This window comes from Thermobia domestica, chromosome 15 (genome assembly GCF_964235325.1).
Source record: "Thermobia domestica chromosome 15, izTheDome1.hap1.1, whole genome shotgun sequence".
Classification (NCBI taxonomy): domain Eukaryota; kingdom Metazoa; phylum Arthropoda; class Insecta; order Zygentoma; family Lepismatidae; genus Thermobia; species Thermobia domestica.
Window position 1 is genome coordinate 12,201,082 of NC_137468.1, and position 22,152 is coordinate 12,223,233.

The window sequence follows — 22,152 nt, forward strand, 5'->3', positions numbered from 1 at the left end:
ATAAGATACGGTAACCTAAAATATGTAAGCAATGAACGATAATTTAAATGTTTTAACGTAACTTTTAGTAGTTACAAGATGATATAATCTGAGATAACAGCAATAAAAGATAATTTTTAATTTAAAGTTTGTATAACGTAACTTCGTAGTATTTACAAGATATTGTGACCTGAAATGTTACGATGAGTAAATGAATTTTAAAAATTTTATAACGTAATTTTTTAGTATTTACCAAATGCTGTAATGTGAAATGTTGCATGCAATGGACGATGATTTTAAATTTTTGTAACGTAATTTTTAGTACTTACAAAATCCTGTAATCTAAAATGTTGCATGCAACGGACAATGATTTTAAACTTGTATCTTTTTATTCTGAAATGCTGCATGCAACTGAGGGTGATCTTAAACTTTTGTAACATAACTTTGTAGTATTTATAAAATGCTGTAATCTGAAGTGCTGCATGCAGTGGACGGTGGTTTTAAACTTTTGTAACGTAACTTCGTAGTGCTAATAAAATGTTATCTAAAAAAACTATACGCATAAAGGTAATTTCAAAATTTATAATGGAATATTTTAGTACTTAACAAAGTTCTAAATTCTAAAATGCTGCAAACATTTTATAACGTAACTTTTTAGTACTTGTAAAACATTTTAATTTAAAGTAGGTAGTGTTTTCTTGAAATTGCTCATTGTTGGTTAGAACATCACGATAATGTATGACGTAGTATTTTAACCCTCCACTCTTCACTGAACTTGTCATCTTATTCTAAGCTTATTATGACCATAAAGTTCCAATAGCTACCTCAACTTGTAATGTGATTAACTACATCATTGACTTTGTTGAGAAAATTATTAAAGGAGACCATGATAGAACAGAATAATATTGTTAGGCAATTTCACACATTTAATGATTTGTCTAAAGAAAGTGACGCCTATGAGATAACGAGATAGTATGATAAAGTCATTTTAAAACCATTATAGTATTATATAAATAATACGTACTTTACAAAATGGGCTTTCAATGCCAGAATATGGTTAGTATAAAATGGGCCTACAATACCAGAATGTGGTTAGTACGAAATAAGCTTACAATACTAGAGTATGGTTAGTACAAAATGGGCGTACAATACCGGAATATAATTAGGAAAGTAAAAGCTAAATCTGAAAAGGTTCCAAACTTGACAAATATGTTGTTGAGTGGATTGTAATCATCAGTTCAGCATAAATAGGATTCTTTCAATGGATTTTTTTTTTTTTTGTCCTAAAAATATTTATATAAACAATAATCATTAGAGCTATAATAGCAAGGGAAAGAAGGGCGCTAAATTAAAACTTTTTTTCTGTAAGTTAACAAGGTCATAAGTTGTTTAGAGTATATTTCGAAATCTACAGAAGGAGCTCCATCTTGGCTATACAGTTGGCATACGCGTTTCATCGGGGGAGACCTGGGTTCGGTTCTTGGCGGAAGCTCATGTGGTTCGCATCTCACGTTAAGTTGTAGGTTCACGTCTCACATACCATCACTGCTGAAAAGGATGTTAAACTGTTAATCAATCCATCATCGAAATCTGCAGCAAACAGGTTTGATTTTTCTGTTTTATCGAATTTTGTTGTCATAAAAAAATAATTATAAAAAGTAAGAATGGAAGAAACGTTCTGGAAGAAACCTGAAACTATCCCTTCAAACGGATTTTTAGAAGATAAACATCTTATGAGTTAAGTTTACACAGCGTAGGAAAAAAAAGAAAGAAAGAAAGAAAGAAAGAGAGAGAGAGAGAGAGAGAGAGAGTAAATTTACTTATTTTTGCATAATTTCAGTCCCTTGTTAACACTGAAGCTATATGAGACGTGAAACCTACAGCTTCATATGAAGTCCAGGCAACCATTTGAATTTCCAGTTAGAAACGAACACGAGTCTCCAGCACTAAATGCGAAAATGCTAATCATTTATGGGTGATGAAGCCCAAATAGAAATTTAAATTGAACTGCTTGTAAAAGTCGTACAGTGAAGACGGAAAGTTGTGTTGTTTTTGATTGAAAGATGCCCAAAAATAAACTTTGTCTTTAGTAATCTAATGTTGTCATTATTTTTTACTAGAGCTTGCTTACAGGGTGCGAAATCTTAAAAGACAAAATGTATGTAAGGCGGGAAAGGGGGGACAAGAATAGTTTTTAAAAAATCTCACACTGAAATGTGTTAAGAGTTCACATATTTTAACATCCATCATTATTAAACTCTAAGATTCGGGATATCGCTAACTACCAGTTCACCCACTGATTATTATATATATGAATTAAAGTAATTAATTTGCAAAATTTTGAGATTAGTGTTATTTTGTTCGAACAGCCGAGTAAGTTGTTAGTGGGGAATTTCTTCCAAAAATATTAAGTTGGAGCCTGTCAGGATTTCGCACTCTGTTGCTGTGACTCGTTATTTCAATGCTGTCCCGTCCTTAACGTATAGCCTTTAATTTGGAGTAATCGGTCGTTTGTATTCAACAGTATAAATGGTATTAATAAATAATACCATAATGGTAATAAACTTCTTGGGTGTACCAGACTGCTTTTTATTGGATGATGTGTGGGCAGCGTAGGTTTGCATTGCTGTTGAAACCACAGGTTACTGATTCTCAATTCTTCAAGCACTTTGCTAGTAATTTCACAATTCTGTGTTAATATAGGTCCGAGACCTTAAATCGAGCCTGAAGCAACACATATCAAAGCCAAAAGTAATAAGTCATTTGAGTATTGGTAGTAAAATAGGATGATTATTATACAGGGTGATACAATAATACACCTACACACTGAAGGATGTAATATGAAAATAAGCAAGAAACATCTAATGAACATGGGTCGAAAGCAGTACCCTTTACCGCGACGTTCAAAAAGCGGCGAAGGCGCTGACATTGCTCAACTCTTGAACGCACAGATACCCCTGTCCGGTCAAAAGATTACACAGCAAGTTGCATTCGGCAAGTGCAATGACATGCACATGGGATCGGAGTGATCACCGCAAAACGACAATCTGTACAAATGGAGAAATGGAGAATGGAGAATTTTCTATCTGTGTGTAGAGATCCCCATTGCGCGGTTACCCTCTGCTACGATCTGTACGTCATTGCATGTGTCCAATACGATTTTTCCTGTAATCTTTTGGCCTGACAGTGATATATTTCCGCGTTCGTGAGATATTCGGCATATCAGCGCCTCCGTCGCTTTTTGAATGTCTCTCACGGTAAAACGGTGCCGCTTTCTATCCATGTGTATTAGATATTTTTTTTGCCTAATTTCATGTCGTTTATCACCTTCTTCAGTTTGTGGGCGTGTTATCGTACTAACCTGTAGAGCAGGAAAAGGCAGAAATTAAGCGGATTATGAGAAATGTGTGTATTTCTAATACAACTTCAAAACTTTGTAGCAACTCATTTACAGTACGCAAGACGAGCTTGTTCTATGTTCGGAAACCTAGACTTAAAATAACCCAAAAGTCGCTCATGTACAGACTTACTACGGAATTCAACATATTTTCATCTACTGTAGATAGTTTGACGCCCGGAATAATTTTCCGATCCTAATTGTGCAAAATTAAGTTGTAAATATATATGTTTTGTTGTTGTTGTTGATATTCTGTTATGTAATATATTTTTATCTACTACGGTTTTACATTTTCAGTATAAAATAGCCAGCATGCTGTATCTGGAACTAAATAAATAAACAAATTTAAAAATTCTTATTAAAGAAGTGGTATATAGTGATCGTTACTGCTTTGTACTCGAGAAGTCTTAGATTCACATTTCGTGCTTCCAATAGTCATTTGGACTTTTCAGCAGATTTTGCTCAATCCCAGCAGATGAATACGTAATAATAATAAACTCAAAAGGTATTTTTATTTCTCCAAATTGTTACAGATAGTTTATAAAAATTACGTTAAACGCCGAGTTTTCATCGACCCTTCCAAAAACACATGAAAAACTCAAAGCATAACATTGATGAAGTAAAATTGGTCGAAACATTTTCATCATTCGTAGAAAGATAGATTTTTTTAAAATTCGAACGAGCGGACCAAAATTACAAGGGCATTCTGGACAGAGGTTGGAACATGACGATTGAGATCTTCCCGCCGTTACTAAACACTGAGAAGAAAAGGAAAATTGCATATTCTGTGGAGATGTTTTTATTTATGAATGTTGTGGAGCAGCTAATGCTTTTATTTATGAATGTAAACTTTTAATTTCCACACACCGTATTTCTACTAAATACTGTTCTTTGCCTAAGTCTTGATAATGCTAAAGCTATCAAGGAAAATTCTATGTTTAATATAATTTTTGAACAATCTATAAAAATTTGGAGGAGCAAAAGTGAGCACTTTGAGTTTATTCATAAGATTACTCTTCAGGTGGTTCGTAAGAATATCTTTGGATATTCTGGACTGTAAGAATATCTTTGAATGGAGTCCTAGGCGAACTTGCGTGCAACAATTCTTGTGTTTACAGCACGGACTGGTCTCAAAGTTGTACTTCTTTGATCTATGTTAGTGAATAAATTCATTGTAAATACTCGATTCCTTTGAAGGAGGGCTGCAAGCCTGGAAAAGCTTTCACTACCACCTCATAAATTGAACTGCCGACTCCAGTATTTAATTTAATCCATTCATTAGTTTTTTTTTAATATATATATTTGGTAAGTTAGGAAAAAACAATTTGGAAGATTTTTGTCCCAATCCTATAACTTTAATTTTATGCAAAATTGTGAGAATGTGTTTTCCAAAAAAAGAATCGGGTATTTTTTAAAAATTTTTGTGTTTTGTATTTTTGTAAACTAAAATGACCAAGGAAGAGAAGAGTATTTGAGCGTTTTGCGCTTGGTTGCTTGAACTGTTTTTTTCTGAGTTCCCCTTGTTGATGTTTTTTAGAGTCTCCTTCTCATAGCAAATCAACCGTCGTCACGGTGTCAGACGACGATGAACCAATGGCCAGAGATGGCAGCGATCAGAAAGAATCCGACAGAGAAGACAGCGAAGAAAACTCGGAGTCGGACGAATCTACGGCAGAAAGTGAGACTAGCACAGAATCAGAAGCAGGTAGGAATCTTATACTATGTAGGTTGATCGTAGCTGGAGTGTACATTTAAGTGCTTGCGTTTCAATCAAAAATATTTTTTTTTTTTAAATAACAATACCTGGTGGCGTTTCAACTGTATATTTCTTGGTTCCTAAATCTCAGTACTGTCTTCGAGAAGTAAAATTGGAGACGTAGATATTTACCATGACTTTATGACCTGAAAAATTTCAAAAGGGGTCAGAACTAAAAATTCACCCTGTTCTGTTTCTTTGCTTGTTAACAATATCAACTTCATTTCGCCACAGCCTCAAAATCTTGGATCCTCAGATTTAACTTGATCCTCGGTTCCTCGGCTTTAAATTACTTTTGGATCTCACTTTTTAATTTCGGAACACTTTTGATCTCTCAACAACTTTAATTTTGAAACCCTTTTTCAGTTCTTAGCCTCAGTACATAATTTTGAGCCCTCACTTAAACCTGAGAGCACTTGATTCTTATTCATAACGAATATTTATAGTCACTGAAGCTTTGAGCGACAAGTTTTCGCCATCTTCAGTGCAGGTTGCTTGAAGAATTACATTTGAATATATATAAAGATATCCGCACTGAAGATGGCGAAAGCTTGTCACTGGAAAATTCGCTTTAGATTTCTGTGTGGATGTTTCAGTGAGCAGTTTTTTGTTCTGATTATTTGATATGCATCCTGTCACCTCTTTAAGTAGTTTTACGTGATCTGTAACTTCCATCTCAAGGGCTGTGAAAAATGAACGGCTTTTTTCTTTTCTTTTTTTTTTTTTTTGAAAAAAAAATTGATTTTTTTTTCTTTTGTCTTGGAAATTTTGGGCTTTTTTGAGCATCTCTACTTTCATGAACAAATAAGTATGTTCCACCAGTATAACACGAAAAAACATTTCATTACTGCATTATGAAGAAAAAAATGTGAAGTTTAATTATCTATATACAGAGTGGTCCAAAAGTAGGTATACAGTCCTGTACTGATGGGCTCATGAAATTTTATATCATTTACTTGTTATCTATACACGTATTGACTTAGTTTCTTCATTATTTGTTCTTAATTTCTTTTCACTTATTCCTGAAGCTTGGAAGAGACCTAAGCAAATAAATTCATCATCTTAATAAATTAAAATGTCATATGTGATCAATGCAGGTCTGTGTCCCTACTTTTGGGCCACCCTGCATAAAAAATGAAAGTGACTATGTTTGTGACATACTAACTCTTGAAGCACCCGACCGGTCTTGATAAAATTTTTAAGATAGATGAGGTTCGGGCCAAAAGATAGATAATGATGCTTTTTATCATTTTACTTTGACGGTGGAACTTAGGGAGGGGAAGGGCAGATATATAAAAATAAATAAAACTTAATAATTCTTGACACACGACCGATCTCAATCAAATTTTCGCAACCCCGCAACTTTGGGGAGGGGGAGATACATAAAGACAATCGATATGTCAGTGCCGAATCCATAGTTTTGGGGATCGCCGAGATGAACAGTGACACTTCCGATGCCGTTTAAATCCAAATTCAGCCCCCATTAGTACTCCGAACGGGGGGGGGGGGGTTAGTGACACGTAAAAATAACTTAAAATGACCGATATTAGTGTCGAATTCATAGTTTTTTGGGTTTATTGATGAAAGTTTGGTGCTCTTTCTGTACAAAATGAAACACAATCTCCCCATGCGAAGAACTGGCATTGTGCTAGTCAAGAATAACTATTTCTTAACAGGAAAGGAAAAGGTAAATCAGTGGACGCAATTTTTTGTAGACCCATTAGAATAAGGTTATACGAGAAAAGTACTTCAGTGAAAATGTAATGGTGTTAGCAATAATATTCTGAAATGTAGTAGTTAGACGTAGTGAAACAAAAATGTCACTTAGAATTTATGCATAAACGAAAATTTCAGTTTGGGGCAAGGTGACTCATTGGTAGAGCGCTTACCTCTAATGCATAGGCCCCTAGTTCGATCCCTGGCTAAGTACGTTTGTGGTGGACAACAACGTGTCCGGAGGTTTTCTCGAAGTACCCCCGTTTCCACCCACTTTATGATTCCAGTAGCGTAAGGGGCATAATCGTGGGACGTTAAATTGAAATATGTAATTTTGTTTTAAAACTTAGGTTAAACCTTACGGTTTTGTTCGGAGCTAAAGACAAGTGTATTTATAAACAGAGCATTTAGTGAGGCCGTTTAAACTCCGGCGAGAGGAGGTTAAAAACGCTATAACAAAGTTTCCTGTTTCAAATATGTTGAGACGATATATACGAGGGCTGTCTAAAAAGTATCCGACCTTTGGCCAGAAAAATAGTTGCGATTACCTGACAGATTTGGGACCCTAATCCCCTTCAAAGTAGGCCCCTTGTGCTTCCACACACTTAGCCCACCGATCCTTCCACTGCTGGAAACATCGCTGGAAGTCTTCTTTTGGAATGTTGTTCAGCTCCGTCGTCGTGTTCCGCATTATGTCTTCTCTACTCTCAAAACGGGATCCCTTCAGAGGTGTCTTCAATTTTGGAAACAACCAGAAGTCACAAGGAGCCAGGTCTGGAGAGTAGGGAGGTTGGCGAACGGTTGTAATTCCATGTTTGGCTAAGAACGTGTGGATCAATTGGGATGAATGTGCTGGGGCGTTGTCATGATGGACGTGCCAGTTCTTCGCTGTCCACATGTCTGGTCTTTTGCGCCGGACTGCGTCACGGAGTCGCCTGAGAACATCTTGATAGTACTCCTTTGTCACTGTTTGTCCTTCCGGTGCGTACTCGTGATGCACAATTCCACGGGCATCGAAGAAAACAGTCAGCAACACCTTGATTTTGCTTCACACCTGCCGCGCTTTCTTCGGCCTTGGAGAATCGGGATGCTTCCATTGAGACGATTGTTGTTTTGTTTCTGGGTCGTACCCGTACACCCGTGACTCATCTCCAGTTATCACGGAATTCAGATACCCAGGATCAGTGTTGGTGGTGTCCAGAAGGTCCTGTGCAACGTCAAAACGGTTGTCTTTTTGTTCCTGAGACAACAACTTGGGTACAAATTTAGCAGCCACTCGTTTCATGTTCAAATCGTCACGCAAAATTGCATGTGCAGAATCTTTACTCACTCCAACATCTTCTGCAATCTCCCGCACTGTCAAACGGCGATCTGCCATCACTAAATTTCGCACCCGCTCAACAACAGCTGCATTCCGAGCAGTTTGGGGCCTGCCGCTACGCTGCTCACTCTCGACTGATGTGCGGCCATCTTTGAATCGGTTGAACCATTGTTTAATTTGTGTTACACCCATCGCATCTTCTCCAAACACCTGCTGAATCTTACGAATTGTTTGGCTTTGAGAATCACCCAGCCTTTGACAGAATTTGATGCAGTATCTTTGCTCAATTCGTTTAGTCATCTTGCGAGAAACACTAAATCCGACGAACACTACCAACAGCACCTCACTTCGCGACCACCAGCTCACGATTGGCAGACGCGAATGCGGTGAAAAAATTCAAGCATGCGCATTAAGGTTCCTCCCTCCACCGTGCACGGTGGCGCCGCCTGAGAATCACTACTTTGCGTGGAAAAAATTAAGGTCGGATACTTTTTAGACAGGCCTCGTATAAAAAAAAGAAAGAGTAAATTCTGTAAATAGCGAACTTCGACTACTATTACACTAACATCGTACTCAAAATGACCGTTTATAGTTTTAATTTTTTGTAAAATGGGCATATATTAGGTTTTAATAGAATAGCTGAAGCTCTCAATAAAGTGTTTTCTTAACGAAGAGCGAAATATAAACCACATTCTACCCAAAATAAATATAGTTATCTTTTGTCCACCAGTCTGAATTTAGGCAACCCGTATAACATACATGTACAAGATGTATAACTTTCAGGAACTTGATACGGTGGTTAGGCAACCAACACTGTCCTTGTGTTATGTTGGGTTGCATAACTCACATTTTCTGGCCAACACGTGGGTTTTTATTGAAAAATAAACCTTCCATATCAAAAAAGCCGGCGTTTTGCATTTCTATTTCGACCTCAGAATAGCTTGGTCCCCCAAATTCAAACACAGAATAGTTCGAGAGGCCAAAACGATTATGGATTCTCAACTTCGAACATTTTTGATTTGTTTGCCTTAACTTTAAAATCAAAACACTTTTGGATCCTTAATATCAAAATTAAAGCTTTTTCGATTCTTTAACTTTAACCTGAAAATACTCTCGAATCCTTAAATTTAACCTCAAAATATTTTTGTTTAACACAGACTCTCACAACACACTTCGATTTTCGATCAGAAACCCATTACTCGTGGTCACTCAGCTTCAATCCGACAACACTTACCGATTTTCATCTTTCAATCTAAAATTTTTCCCCTTTACTTCCAAACTGAAAACAATTTTTACTTCTTATTTGAAATAGGTTTAGCTTCCCAAGGCCTTTAACAAAAAATACTTATTTCCCGAATTTTAACCTCAAAACAAGTTTAGTTACTCAGCTTTATAACTCAAAACTGTTGTGGTCCATGAGTTCTTAACTTGAGAGCACTTTTGGGTTCGGGGCCGCGGTGGCTCAGTGGTAGAGCGTTCACCTCTGGTGCTTGGGGTCCCGGGTTCGATCCCAGCCCCCGCCAAGTGAACTTTGTGGTGGACAAACACCATGTGCATGGGTTTTCTCGGGGTTCACCTGTTTCCTCCCACTTTCTTCATACCATCATTTCATTCATTACTTATCATCACCGTGTCCTTTAGCCTAACCGGCATAAGCGTGAGACATAAAACTCAAAGATTTCATTTCATTTCACTTTTGGGTTCTTAACTTGAACTTCTATAACACTTTTACTTATAAAGAAGTTAGGTAAGTTTTCCCACTATGTTACTCACCTTTAGTTTGATTGATTTGAAGGAGATGACCTCATTTGCATACAATCACAAGCAAAAGTTTCATACTTACTTTATGCACTTTTGTGTGAGTAAGTTTAATGTGAACGATCCAAGTACATGCATGTTGAGAGGAGACAGTTTTCTACAAGTTAACCGAAAATCATTCATGGTGTGTTCGTTCTGAAGTTACTAACAATAAAATTATATGTGAGGTGGGTATGTACTTTTGCTGGGTTTTGTATTGTGATGTTGAAACTAATGGTGCACTCGTCTGTTGTTTAATAGTATAACTTGAAGTCCCACTTTCAAAGTACTGACCAAAAAAAAAAAAAAAGTCACAATGACTTCAAATGAGAGCCGTAACTCGCGGGGGGCCGAGCGGGGCGGTCACCTGGGGCGCTGATTGCAAGAGGGCGCCGAACGAGTAAGAAGAAAAACAAAGGTGACGGAAAGGAGTAAACGACGCGGCGCCCCGTAAAAGAATTGGCGCCCTATTAAATCAATATTATTGAGAGTTTGAAAAAATGTTCTTGCTCGCTCAGCTCGCAACCCAAAATTTTCAATAAGAGTCACAAGTTTTCACTAAGTTTCTTAAAGAAAGTTATTATATATGATTTGTTAATGACGATGTGATATACAAGGTGTCGAATAATGACTTATAGTGTACACAGAAACGTTTTCAAAATCGGGAACGGTCAAATTCTGAAATAGTGTTCAGCGTTGTGACAGCGATGAGTTTGCGTAGTTAATCATGTTTTTCTACCCAATCGGATTCATCACGATGGTGAAAATGAAGGTATGAAAATAAGAGGAGTGTAGAGGCACACGCGAACTGCTGTTTGCGCAGGGGAATAATAACATATTCGAAATCGTAGAGTAGAGGCTAAAACGGTCAGAACTTAACCCATCGAATTTCTTCTTTTTCAAAAATTAATCACTATCAATGATTTTTTTTTTATTCCATTGACACATGAAATTCTTACAATCTGAAGAAATTTATTGGGATCATTTCTCCATCAACTACTTGTATCGGTAGGATATGTTTTCTGTGCATACGTATCAGTTGTGCTCTCTTTTATCTATCTACATACAGACAAAACATATACTTTCTGGATTTCCGTTATATTTCACAAAATATTTTTTTACCGTAAAAGAACTAACTCACTCTGTGATGTATTGTAGAACCCGGAGGTTCAATGCCGCTCTCATAAAAACCTCATAAAACTTCTTCAATGACTTCTGTCCTTACCCAACTGAATCCAGTTTCTAATTTGCATTCCTATTTCTGTGAGATTCATCTTAATATTGTCCTTTCATATGCGCCTAGGTCTTCCGTCAAAACTTTGAAGCGTTCCTACTTTCTTTCATTCTCGCTACATGACCTACCCACCTCAGCCTCCTAGATTTGATGACTCTAACAATGTTTGATAAAGGGTAAAAATTATGCAGTTTCCGCCATTCCCGAGTGCCGTTCCTCTTGGGTCCGAATATTCGTCTCAAAGTTTTATTCTCAAATACTTTCAGTTTGCGTTCTTCCCTTAAAGCTAGAGACTATGTTTCGCACCAATGCAGAACAACAGGCTTGATTATCGTTCTATACATTTTGAGCTTCAAATTCCTTGACAGAATTCGCGTCGACAAAAGCTTTTGAACTGAATAATTACACGGATTCCCTGCTTTTAGTCGACATTAATTTCTCGTGGATATGATTTTGGTCCGTTAATATTGATCCTAGATACTTGAAATTCTCCACTTCATCGAAAATATTATTTGATAGTTTGACGCATCCATAACTTGCAGTATTACGATCTTGGTGAACTTCCATGTATTTAGTTTTTTCTGCATTTCTTTCTATTGTTCTCGTATCAGATTTACATCATCAGCATACGCCATAACATGGTAAATACCATTTAGCTCTAGGCCCTGGTTGCTATCTTTGATTTTCCTTATAGCGTACTCCAGAATAAAGTTGAATAATAATGTCGACAACGCATCTCCTTGTTTCAAGCTATTCTCGACGAGGAAGCTCGTGGAAAAGAATTTTCCTACTCGGACTTTACTTTGGGATTCGTTTAAACACATCTTTTTTAATCTAACTAGCTATCTCGGTATTGCAAATTCTGCAAGAATGGTGTATAATACTTATTTCCTAATAGAATCGTAAGCCTTTCTAAGATCAATAAATAGCTGATAGGCGGGGTATTATATTCTCATTACTTTTCGAGTATTTGTCGAATGGTAAATATCTGGTCCATAGTTGATTGATTTCGTATAAATCCACATTGATAATCCCCATTAATTTCATCCGCGTATGGGATCAATCTTGCTATTAAAATCATTGAGAGGATTTTATAGGATGTTGACAGAAGAGAAATGCCTCGATAATTATTACAATCCGCTTTGTCGCCTTTCTTATGAATTGGAACAATGATTCATTCTTTCCACTCTTGTGGTAATTCCTTCTTGTTCCAGATAAAGGAGAATGCGTTTGTGTATCTTGTTCCACAATTTTCCCCTCTAGCTAAAATTAACTAAGCCGGAATTTCGTCTACACCCGGAGATTTGTGTTTCTTTAATTTTTTATAGCAGTTTCTACTTTCGTTTGGCTAGGCTCTGAAATTTATGGTTCTGCTGTGCATTTTCCTTTCCCCACGAACATTAGTTTTTGGTTTCGTGTTAAGCAAATCGTCTCTCTTTAGTATGTACACACTGGGTTAATACCTTTCTTAAAATCGTTGATGCTCTTGAATATGTGTCAATTTTTTCTTTTATTATCATCTTTAAGTTCATTAATTTAAGCCTTCAAAAAAAAATCGCGTTTTTCTCTTCTAAACATTTTGGAAGTTTCCCGTCTGATGTCAACAAAATTTAGTGTAGTTATATCGTTCGGATTTTGTAGCCAATGCAGTTTCGCCTATTTCCCCTTCTCTGTTAGCTTGGTGCATTCCTGCTAGAACAATGATTTGTTCCTACGTATTTCCGCGTGCCCCAAATTTTCTCTTGCTGAAATTTTAATGCTATCCCTAATTTGAACCCAAGTATCCTTAACATGAGTGCTCTCAAAACCTTCTACAAACGAGAATCTATTACACTTCATCTGGTATTCCCCTTTTGCCTGGTTCTTCTCTAATTTCTTTAAACTAAACCTCTCCGTTTTCAGATGTTGAATATTCCCTTTATTCAACGATAGTCTTTCTCTCTCTCTCTCTCTCTCTCTCTTTCTCTCTCTTTCTTTCTTTCTTGTTATCACTGCTACCCATGGGCACCAGAAGAGGAGAACAGGGTGGGGCCCGAGCTCCCCTACCTCACTAAAATGCATTAAGTAATATATCAACTAGGGATTTGAGCCCCCCCCCCTAGAAAAATTTCTTCGGGCGCCCATGCTGCTACCAGGTAGTGATCAGTGTCACAGTTGGGTCCTCTGAACGAGCGAACATCAATTATGCTAGACTGTGTTATTCTATCTACTAAAATGTGATCAGTTTGATTGTGTGTTCTTCCATCTGGCGAGGTCCATGTGCATTTATAAACGTCACGAAGTGAGAATTTTGTACTCTTCAGGGTAAGGTTTTTGGATGTTTCAAAGTTCACGAAACTAACGCCGTTGTCATTACTTTCCTTATGCAGACTTTCCCTATAACTGGTTTGAAAATATCCTGTTGCCCTACCTTCACATTGAAATCCCCTAGTAGAATTTTCGTAGGTATCACATGACTTGGTCGAATACCTGTGATACTTCTTCTTAGAAAGTGTCTTTTATATCGTCATCCTTATCTTCTGTTGGGTCATGTACACTCATGTCCAAAATGATTGTCGCATATCTATAACTGCCATTTTGTAAGAAAATAATTTGATAATGATTTTGCAGGGTAGTTTTAATACTGATATTATGTGTATAATCGAGAAATGCATATTTATGGTAAATTTCATCGGAAAAGAAGTATAAATACGAAAATTGGAATGAGTAAAAAAAAAAAAAAAAAAAAAAATGTTGCTAAATGGACAAGAAAGTTTTATTTTCGTTTTTCTTGTTCTTACTTACTGCACTTTTGACATGAAATTTGCAACATGCATTATTTTCCGATTATACACATACTAACATTATAAGAAATACCGGGCGAATTCGTTATAAAACTATATTTCTACAACAACATATTTATAGACATGCGACAATAATTTTGGAATGAATGTACATTTAAAACAGTAATATCACATCACCGACCCTTAAGAGTAATAAAAGGAAGTCTATCATTAACAAATTCAACCCATTTAAGTGCTGATATTAAAAGAATCGAAATTAAAATGCCATTTGTGTGGTCACATACAGAATAAAATTACAGAAGTTTACAATTATTACTGGAAATTAATGTTGTCATCCATTTCGAACATTTTAAAAACATATAGTTTCTAATGTATTGAAATTTCACTTCTTACCGATAGTATGAAACGTTACAAATAGTTGTACTGTAAATTTCCATAACTGATCTCCAAGTGGATTTGTATACCAACGAAAGGTAGTTTTGTCAAGCATACCAAAACGTCCCTTGAAAATAGCTCTTATTTGTAAAAGCATACATAATGATCGCTTTTGGCTGTTGCAAATATCTGTCCAAGCAGCTTGATAAAATAAAATAAAATAAAAAAACATTAAAAAATCAACATACAGTAGTATAACAACAAAAGCTGCGTCTCATATATATATATATATATATATATATATATATATATATATATATAAAGAGGAAGGAAAAGCTTGGTGTGGTGAGTGTAGGGGTGCGCCAAATTCTACTTCGCCCCGGGCACCGAAATCTCTAGCTACGGCTCTGCTTCAAATTTGAACTGAATGTGCTTGAAGAACATATGGCATAAAAAGTTCCAGAGTGTATCAATAGATGGCGCTGTAGGCGACATAGTATGCTAATTAAAAGACAGTCATGCGCACGACACATTGCATTTGTTATAAAAACGCGAGGTACATGACGTTCTCATATTGCATCTGAGCAGCTTGTCGTGAGTCTCAATCAAGGATCGCCACTGTAGTACGACCTTGCCATGGTGGATGGGCTTTCCACTAACAGTGCCACAAGTGTTGAATGACTTGGAAGTCATTTTTTCCGTCACAAAATCGAAACACTTATGCACATTGAACAGTACAATTGGTTTAATGTGCAACTCATGCCAAAGCCGTCGTATTTCGATTGAAAATGGCACTTGTAGCCGAATCCACTTTCGTTATGTCGCTCACAGCGCCATCTGTTGATACACTGGAACTTTTTGTTTCTTATGCCATACCGTTTCCCCCTTCTTCAAGTATATTCAGTTCAAATTTGAAGTCATTCTGACCATTTTTTACAGCATTATGAAAGTGGGACTTTACACCCTGTACATAGAACACTACTACATACATACATACATACAAGGTGTTAATGAACTATACCGACAAACTGTAAGAGGTAATTGTTCACATCAAAATAAGAGGAAAAGTTCATATGGGCCTATGGCGAAAAATGCATAATTTCAGAGCTAGGGCTGTCCAAAATCGCGAAAAAGCAGAATTTCAGTATTCGAATTCCAAAAACTGTGGATGGTGGTTCTTATCAGCGTAAAGTAAGCCATGCATATACAACTCAAAAGTGCATATTTCATCAATTGTAAATAGGTGTAGAGGACATTCTCTACAGTTTTTAATTCTCACATATGTTCTGAATAGAGTTTTCAGATATAACCTGGTTTCAAGAAGGGTCCAAAGTAGGCAGGACAACAATGGACATCCAATGCTTCGGAAGGAAGGCAGAAGTGTTAGAAACCGACAGCTCCATGTTTCTTTGTGTTCGGAATAACGTGTGATGATATGTATTTCGTCATGGTATATTTCACGTTTTCTTCACTTATAATACAAGGGACCGTGCTGCTGACGATTCTAACACTTCCGAAATCGCGCCAAAGGATTCCATGTTCACTGCTATCAAGGCTTATTGTTTGCCTACTTTGGACCAATCATAAAGTCAGAGCATATCTCAAAATTCGGTTGATGGCATGTCTGGGAATTTCACCCTGCAGGAAATAATTTGTACACCCATTGAACATTAATAAAATATGCATTTTTGGATTGCGTATGCGTGACTTCCTTTACGCTGATAAGGACCACTATCCACAGTCTCTCAAATTCGAAATAAGGCCTCTTGAAATTTGGCTTTTTCGCGATTTTGGACAGCCGTAGCTCTGAAACTATGCGTTTTTCGTCATAGGTTCATATGATTTTTTTCCCTCTTATTTTGATGTGAGGAGTCACCTCTTAAAGTTTGTCAGTATAGTTCATTAACACCCTATATATATATATATATATATATATATATATATATATATATATATATTGGTAACACGAACATTTTAAGAGAAGCAGAGGAGCTGTTAGTTACGCAATTCCGCTATTTCACTGAATATATAGTGTAATTCTTCAACATTTTGTAAATGTCATTGTACAGAAGTAATGATATTCTTAGATAGTAATGTGTTCGTAGGCTTTTGTATGGTATGTGTAGATTTTGTTTCAACGTATGAATAATAATACAGTAAACCAAGGGGTTAATGGACCTCGAAACAACAGACTTCCGCTTTAGCGAACAGAATTTGACTAATGTAACAGATGTAGTTGGAAGAGGGAAAAACTTTCAACAGACTTTTTAAAGACATGATGACGAATACTGTTTTGATATGGCAGTGGTTTGTACACACGGTACTTTTTTATGCGTCTAATAAGCTGTTTTAAGAAGTTTTTCATTACTAATATGTTATATACGTTAAATATTTTACATTTAGATTATACAGTAAAGTTGCAAGTGTAATATCTGTGTTAACTATTGTTCATAACAGAATTCTTGATTTAACAGAATTTCAATTTTACGACACTTTTCGTCCGAATTAGTCCGTTAAATGAAGAGTTTATTGTATACAGTTGTTCAAGAAAAAGTGTAATTTCATAAATTTTTATTGGTGTGTTTCCCATAATTCATTAAAAATATATATGAATTTCTCCTATGTTTTATTAGAGGGTAACTGGAGAGTTGCACGCGAAAATATAGGACGTGCAAAGAGTCAGCGCAAAAACTGGGAGGAATGAAGCTTTGGTCTTTTTTAAAATTATTCTTTTATTGTGGCAGGAAGTATTATCTTAGAGATGTTGAGATACACAGCTCCAAGAAAAGGGCCTCATACAACGAATACAATTCCTACAGAATAGAGGATTTACGCAATTTTTATTTTTCTGAATAGGCTTTTAGGTCGCTGAATTAGCCAAGATACTTCGAAGTTGATGTCATGAGTCATTTGACGTTAAGGTGGATCACTAGGTGTTCTCGATGCTATGCTAAAAGCTGCATGAATAGTGCAGCGTTGCCAAATACTGTCGAGTGTTACTGATGCCGGATAATAAATGAAGTAATGATGGAATTCTGCTTGGATAATTACTGGAGAAATTAGTTTTCGACCTTTGCCGCAATTCACACCAAGTTCCCCTTTACAAACTGCAACGCTAAAATCCAGGAATTTTCTTATTGTGACTACCACAGTAACGTTCAAATTTGACAACAACGCATTATGGCGCTCTGCGCAAGTTTCTTGTCAAAATCTCTTTCCTTACATGTAAATTAATATTTAAATAAAATGTGAAACATAATACAAAAAACGGTCGAGCAATATATGTACTTCGTAATAAGATAGTTACTTTAAAATACTTTACACATACAAAAAAAAAAAAAAAAAAAAAAATCATAAAACTGAACACTTCTAGTAAGATCTAGCAGCAAGTGCCATCTTGTGTGCACATTGTAAAACGAATCAAATATTTTATTTGTTACCTTTTTCGATATCAGAAGACACAACCAAATGAATCAGTGTCTTGTGTTGTAGCTGAAACATAACTCTAGCTTATAGTTCAATTTTTATAATATGTAACGTTTCATTGCGCAGTAATTAAGGAAATGAGCCAAAATATGTATTGACTTCCAGGTGGTGTAAGAGAGCAATCTTTTGTACTATTTAACCTCAGTATGCAAGACGTAATTAGAAGAACTAAAGAACAGAGGAATAGAAAAATGTTGATATTCCTCAAATGATCTAATGATTTGGAGAGAAACCGAAGGAAGCATAACTCAACTGAATGCTTATGGGGGCGCAGTGGCTCAGTGTAGGGCGTTAACCTCCGGGGCTTGGGGTCCCTGGTTCGATCCCAGCTCGCGCCGTGTAGATTTGTGGTGGACAAACACCGTGCTCGTGGGTTTTCTGGGGGTTCTCACGTTTTCTCCCACTTCCTTCGTTCCACCATTTCACTCATTTCTCATTATCACCGTCTCCTTTAGCCTAACCGGCATAAGCGTGAGACGTTAAACTTAAGGATTTCATTTCATTTCCAACTGAATGCTTGGAAAAATATAGTCAGTGCGTGTGCAGAAGCATATGGCCTCCGAACAAGGCAAGAGAAATGTTTCGATCATTTCAAGAAAGGAAAAAAAAATAAAATAAAACGAACATATTTAAAAATTCATTGAAGAAAACTGAATCTTGTACATACCAGCTGAAGTTCAAAGTGACGGAAGATGATCGAATCTATTATATGAGGGCTGTTAGAAAAGTTTCTGCAATCAATCAATACATATATATATATATATATATATATATATATATATATATATATATATATATATATATATATATATATATATATATATATAAGACATGTAAAATTCTGAAAATGATCTTATTATTTTTCAAAGTGTTCGCCTCTAAGATCGATACACTTTTGCATACACTCAAACCAATTTTGAAAGCAACTTTTCCATTCTAAGGCTATCTCACAAACCGCTGTTCGGAATGTTTCAACAGCTGATTTAGGGGACACAAATGACTCACTACGCATCTTATTTACATGCGTGGGAACAAAAATAGAAGCTGTTAGGTCATAAATGAGGCGAGTAAGTACAGTGAGTCGTTAATTAGACATTTTCACTGAAAAAAAAGTTTAGTGTGCTGAGTGTGAACTGGCATTCGTTTTGGTGAAGAACGATGCGACGATTTGGAAATAAAAAATGAAATATTTCAGTTTAACGTCTCACGATTATGACCGTTAGGGTAAAGGAGATGATGATTTAGATAAATGAATAATGATGGGAAAATTGGCGGAATGATAATGTGGAAGGAAATGGGAGTACCCCAAGAAAACCCACAAACACGATGTTGCCCACTACAAACTTACTTGACCGGGAATCGAACCAGGGACCCCACGAACCAGAGGTAAACTCTACCACTGAGCCACCGTGCCCCCACAATACGACAATTTGGATTTTTTTAAATGTAATTCATTGATGGCCGCTGGCAAACAAGAATTTTTTAACGTAATTCATTGATGACCTCTGGCAAACAAGGATTTTTTTAACGTAATTCATTGATGGCCTCTGGCAAACAAGGATTTTTTTTAACTTAATTCATTGATGACTTCTGGCAAACAAAGATTTTTTCAACGTAATTCGTTGATGACCTCTGGCAAACAAGGATTTTTTAACGTAATTCATTGATGGCCTCTGGCAAACAATGATTTTCTAAACGTAATTCATTGATGACCTCTGGCAAACAAAGATTTTTTAACGTAATTCATTGATGACCTCTGGCAAACAAGGATTTTTTAAACGTAATTCATTGATGACCTCTGGCAAACAAAGATTTTTTAACGTAATTCATTGATGACCTCTGGCAAAAAAGGATTTTTTAAACGTAATTCATTGATGACCTCTGGTAAACAAGGATTTTTTTTAACGTAATTCATTGATGGCCTCTGGCAAACAAAGATTTTTCAACGTAATTCGTTGATGACCTCTGGCAAACAAGGATTTTTTAACGTAATTCATTGATGGCCTCTGGCAAACAAGGATTTTCTAAACGTAATTCATCGATGACCTCTGGCAAACAAGGATTTTTTAACGTAATTCATTGATGACCTCTGGCAAACAAGGATTTTTAACGTAATTCATAGATGACCTCTGGCAAACAAGGATTTTTTTAAACGTAATTCATTGATGACCTCAGGCAAACAAGGATTTTTTAACGTAATTCATTGATGACCTCTGGCAAACAAGGATTTTTTTTAACGTAATTCATTGATGGCCGCTGGCAAACAAGGATTTTTTTTAACTTAATTCGTTGATGACCTCTGGCAAACAAAGATTTTTCAACGTAATTCGTTGATGACCTCTGGCAAACAAGGATTTTTTAACGTAATTCATTGATGGCCTCTGGCAAACAAGGATTTTCTAAACGTAATTCATCGATGACCTCTGGCAAACAAGGATTTTTTAACGTAATTCATTGATGACATCTGACAAAGATTTTTTTTTAACGTAATTCATTGATGACCTCTGGCAAATAAATTGCTGCATAGCTCTCAAACATTAAAAGTCCTTCGGTCTTCGACAGCAATGTTTGCCATGTATCCAGTATAATCGAAGGATCAGCAGTCATTTGCTTTGCAGAACTCCTCGAACGAACAACTTTTGTTATTTTCGGCTCACTTTGAAACATAAAAACAATGGATTGCTATTTAGTTTCGGGTTTGTATGAATAGATCAAGTTTTACCTCCTGTAATGATGTAGTACAACAAATTCAACTTGCCTCGGTCGAATTTTTTGAGCATTTCTTTACACCAATTAAAACGAGCCTGTTTTCGAGCTTTGGTCAAGTATCGTTGGATCGAACAACTTGAAAGTTTCTCTGTATGTTCAGGTGACCATACAAAATTATATGTATTGCTTTCATGTCAATGTACAAGGATGCCTAAATCTCATAATATGTGTTACGGTATGATCTTTCTCAATCAATTCATGCACAACATCAACATTAGTTTAAAAAAAGAGACGTGAATGGACGACCTTCACGAAATTCATCACTGAGAATAGTGCGACCTCGGTGGAATTAGAAAAAAACAATTGTACACAATGCTATTTGATGGTGCTTTATTCTCAAAAGCCAAATGAGGTCGCTGGAAACTGAATAGTTTCAATGTTAAACTACGTTTGAAATCATAAGAAGTCATTACCGGAAAGTGTTTACGAGAGATTTCCATTTCTCATACAAAACTATTTCTTCAAACAGCTGTGAAAAATAAGTGAATAGGTTTATACAAACAAAGACAATTTAAACATAGAAATGTCTATTCTTTCGAATTTTAAAGTAGCGGAACGCTGGTGGCACTATTAGTAGTAGTTTGCATAAACTTTTCTAGCTGAACACCTTCGTGGCTAAGCGGTTAGCATACGCGCCTTTGGCGTGGGAGGCCCGGGTTCAATTCTCAGCGGGAGTTCACGTGATTTGGATTCCACCTTAATCAGTAGGTCCCGTCTCATATAGCCTCGCTGCTGAAAGGGACGTTAAACTCAAAATCAGCTGAACATTTCTAGCTGTCCTCGCATAGTCCGCTAAGCGCTCTTGGTATTGCCCTTTGATTCCGGGAAATCATGTAGTCCTTACAATTGGTGCGCGGCGGAGACAAGTGGCAGCGCATTTCTGCCATTTCATGGTTTCCACTGACCTGGAGAACCTGGAAAATCAAGAAATTCAGCTTAATTGTAAAAAGTCCTATAAAAGTCAAAAAATTTTAAGCATGGATTTTAACTTCTCAGAACCCATTTATCTTTTTGCCTTACCCGGCTATTTAATAGGAAATATTTTATATATATTTTTAGAAGTTCTGTATCTATACATACACTATATACATATACATGCATAGTAGATGAAGAACCTATAGTCGGGAATATACAAATAGTGACTGTTCAATTTTTCAATTTGTAAATCGTGACCTGGAAAAGCTGAAAAAGTCAGGGAATTCATGCTCGTTAAATAAGTGGAAACCCTGAAAGAGAATATTCTCTTTCTGCGTAAACACTTCTTTCAAGCATAGTGGAGGTTACGTGATGATATGAGGTTGATTCGGACAGAGATCTAATCGAAATTGAAGGAACAATATTCAAGGAAACAAAATACAAGAGAATTTTCTAGCACCAATTCCATGAAGCACTAGAATTTTGTGGCTACTAGAAGATAGTAGTTTCTTTAGTTTAAGTTATATCTTCTCTGAATAATGTTAAGGTGATTTGTCCAAAGCATTGAACGGTAGTATATGAGTAAGAGATGATCGTTTGTTTCGATATGGCTAAAATGTGTAT

At 36.2% G+C, this 22,152-nt stretch overlaps 1 protein-coding gene across 4 annotated transcripts in view; it reads left to right on the forward strand.

Moving 5' to 3' along the window:
- Pitslre (cyclin dependent kinase 11B pitslre) overlaps positions 1-22,152 on the forward strand; it is a 172,071-nt gene that overhangs the window by 121,295 nt on the left and 28,624 nt on the right. For all 4 annotated transcript variants that reach the window (XM_081741325.1, XM_081741329.1, XM_081741326.1 and 1 more), the window contains one exon: positions 4,914-5,081. In XM_081741325.1, the coding sequence (XP_081597451.1) occupies positions 4,914-5,081 (168 nt within the window). The remainder of the gene's footprint in view (positions 1-4,913; positions 5,082-22,152) is intronic.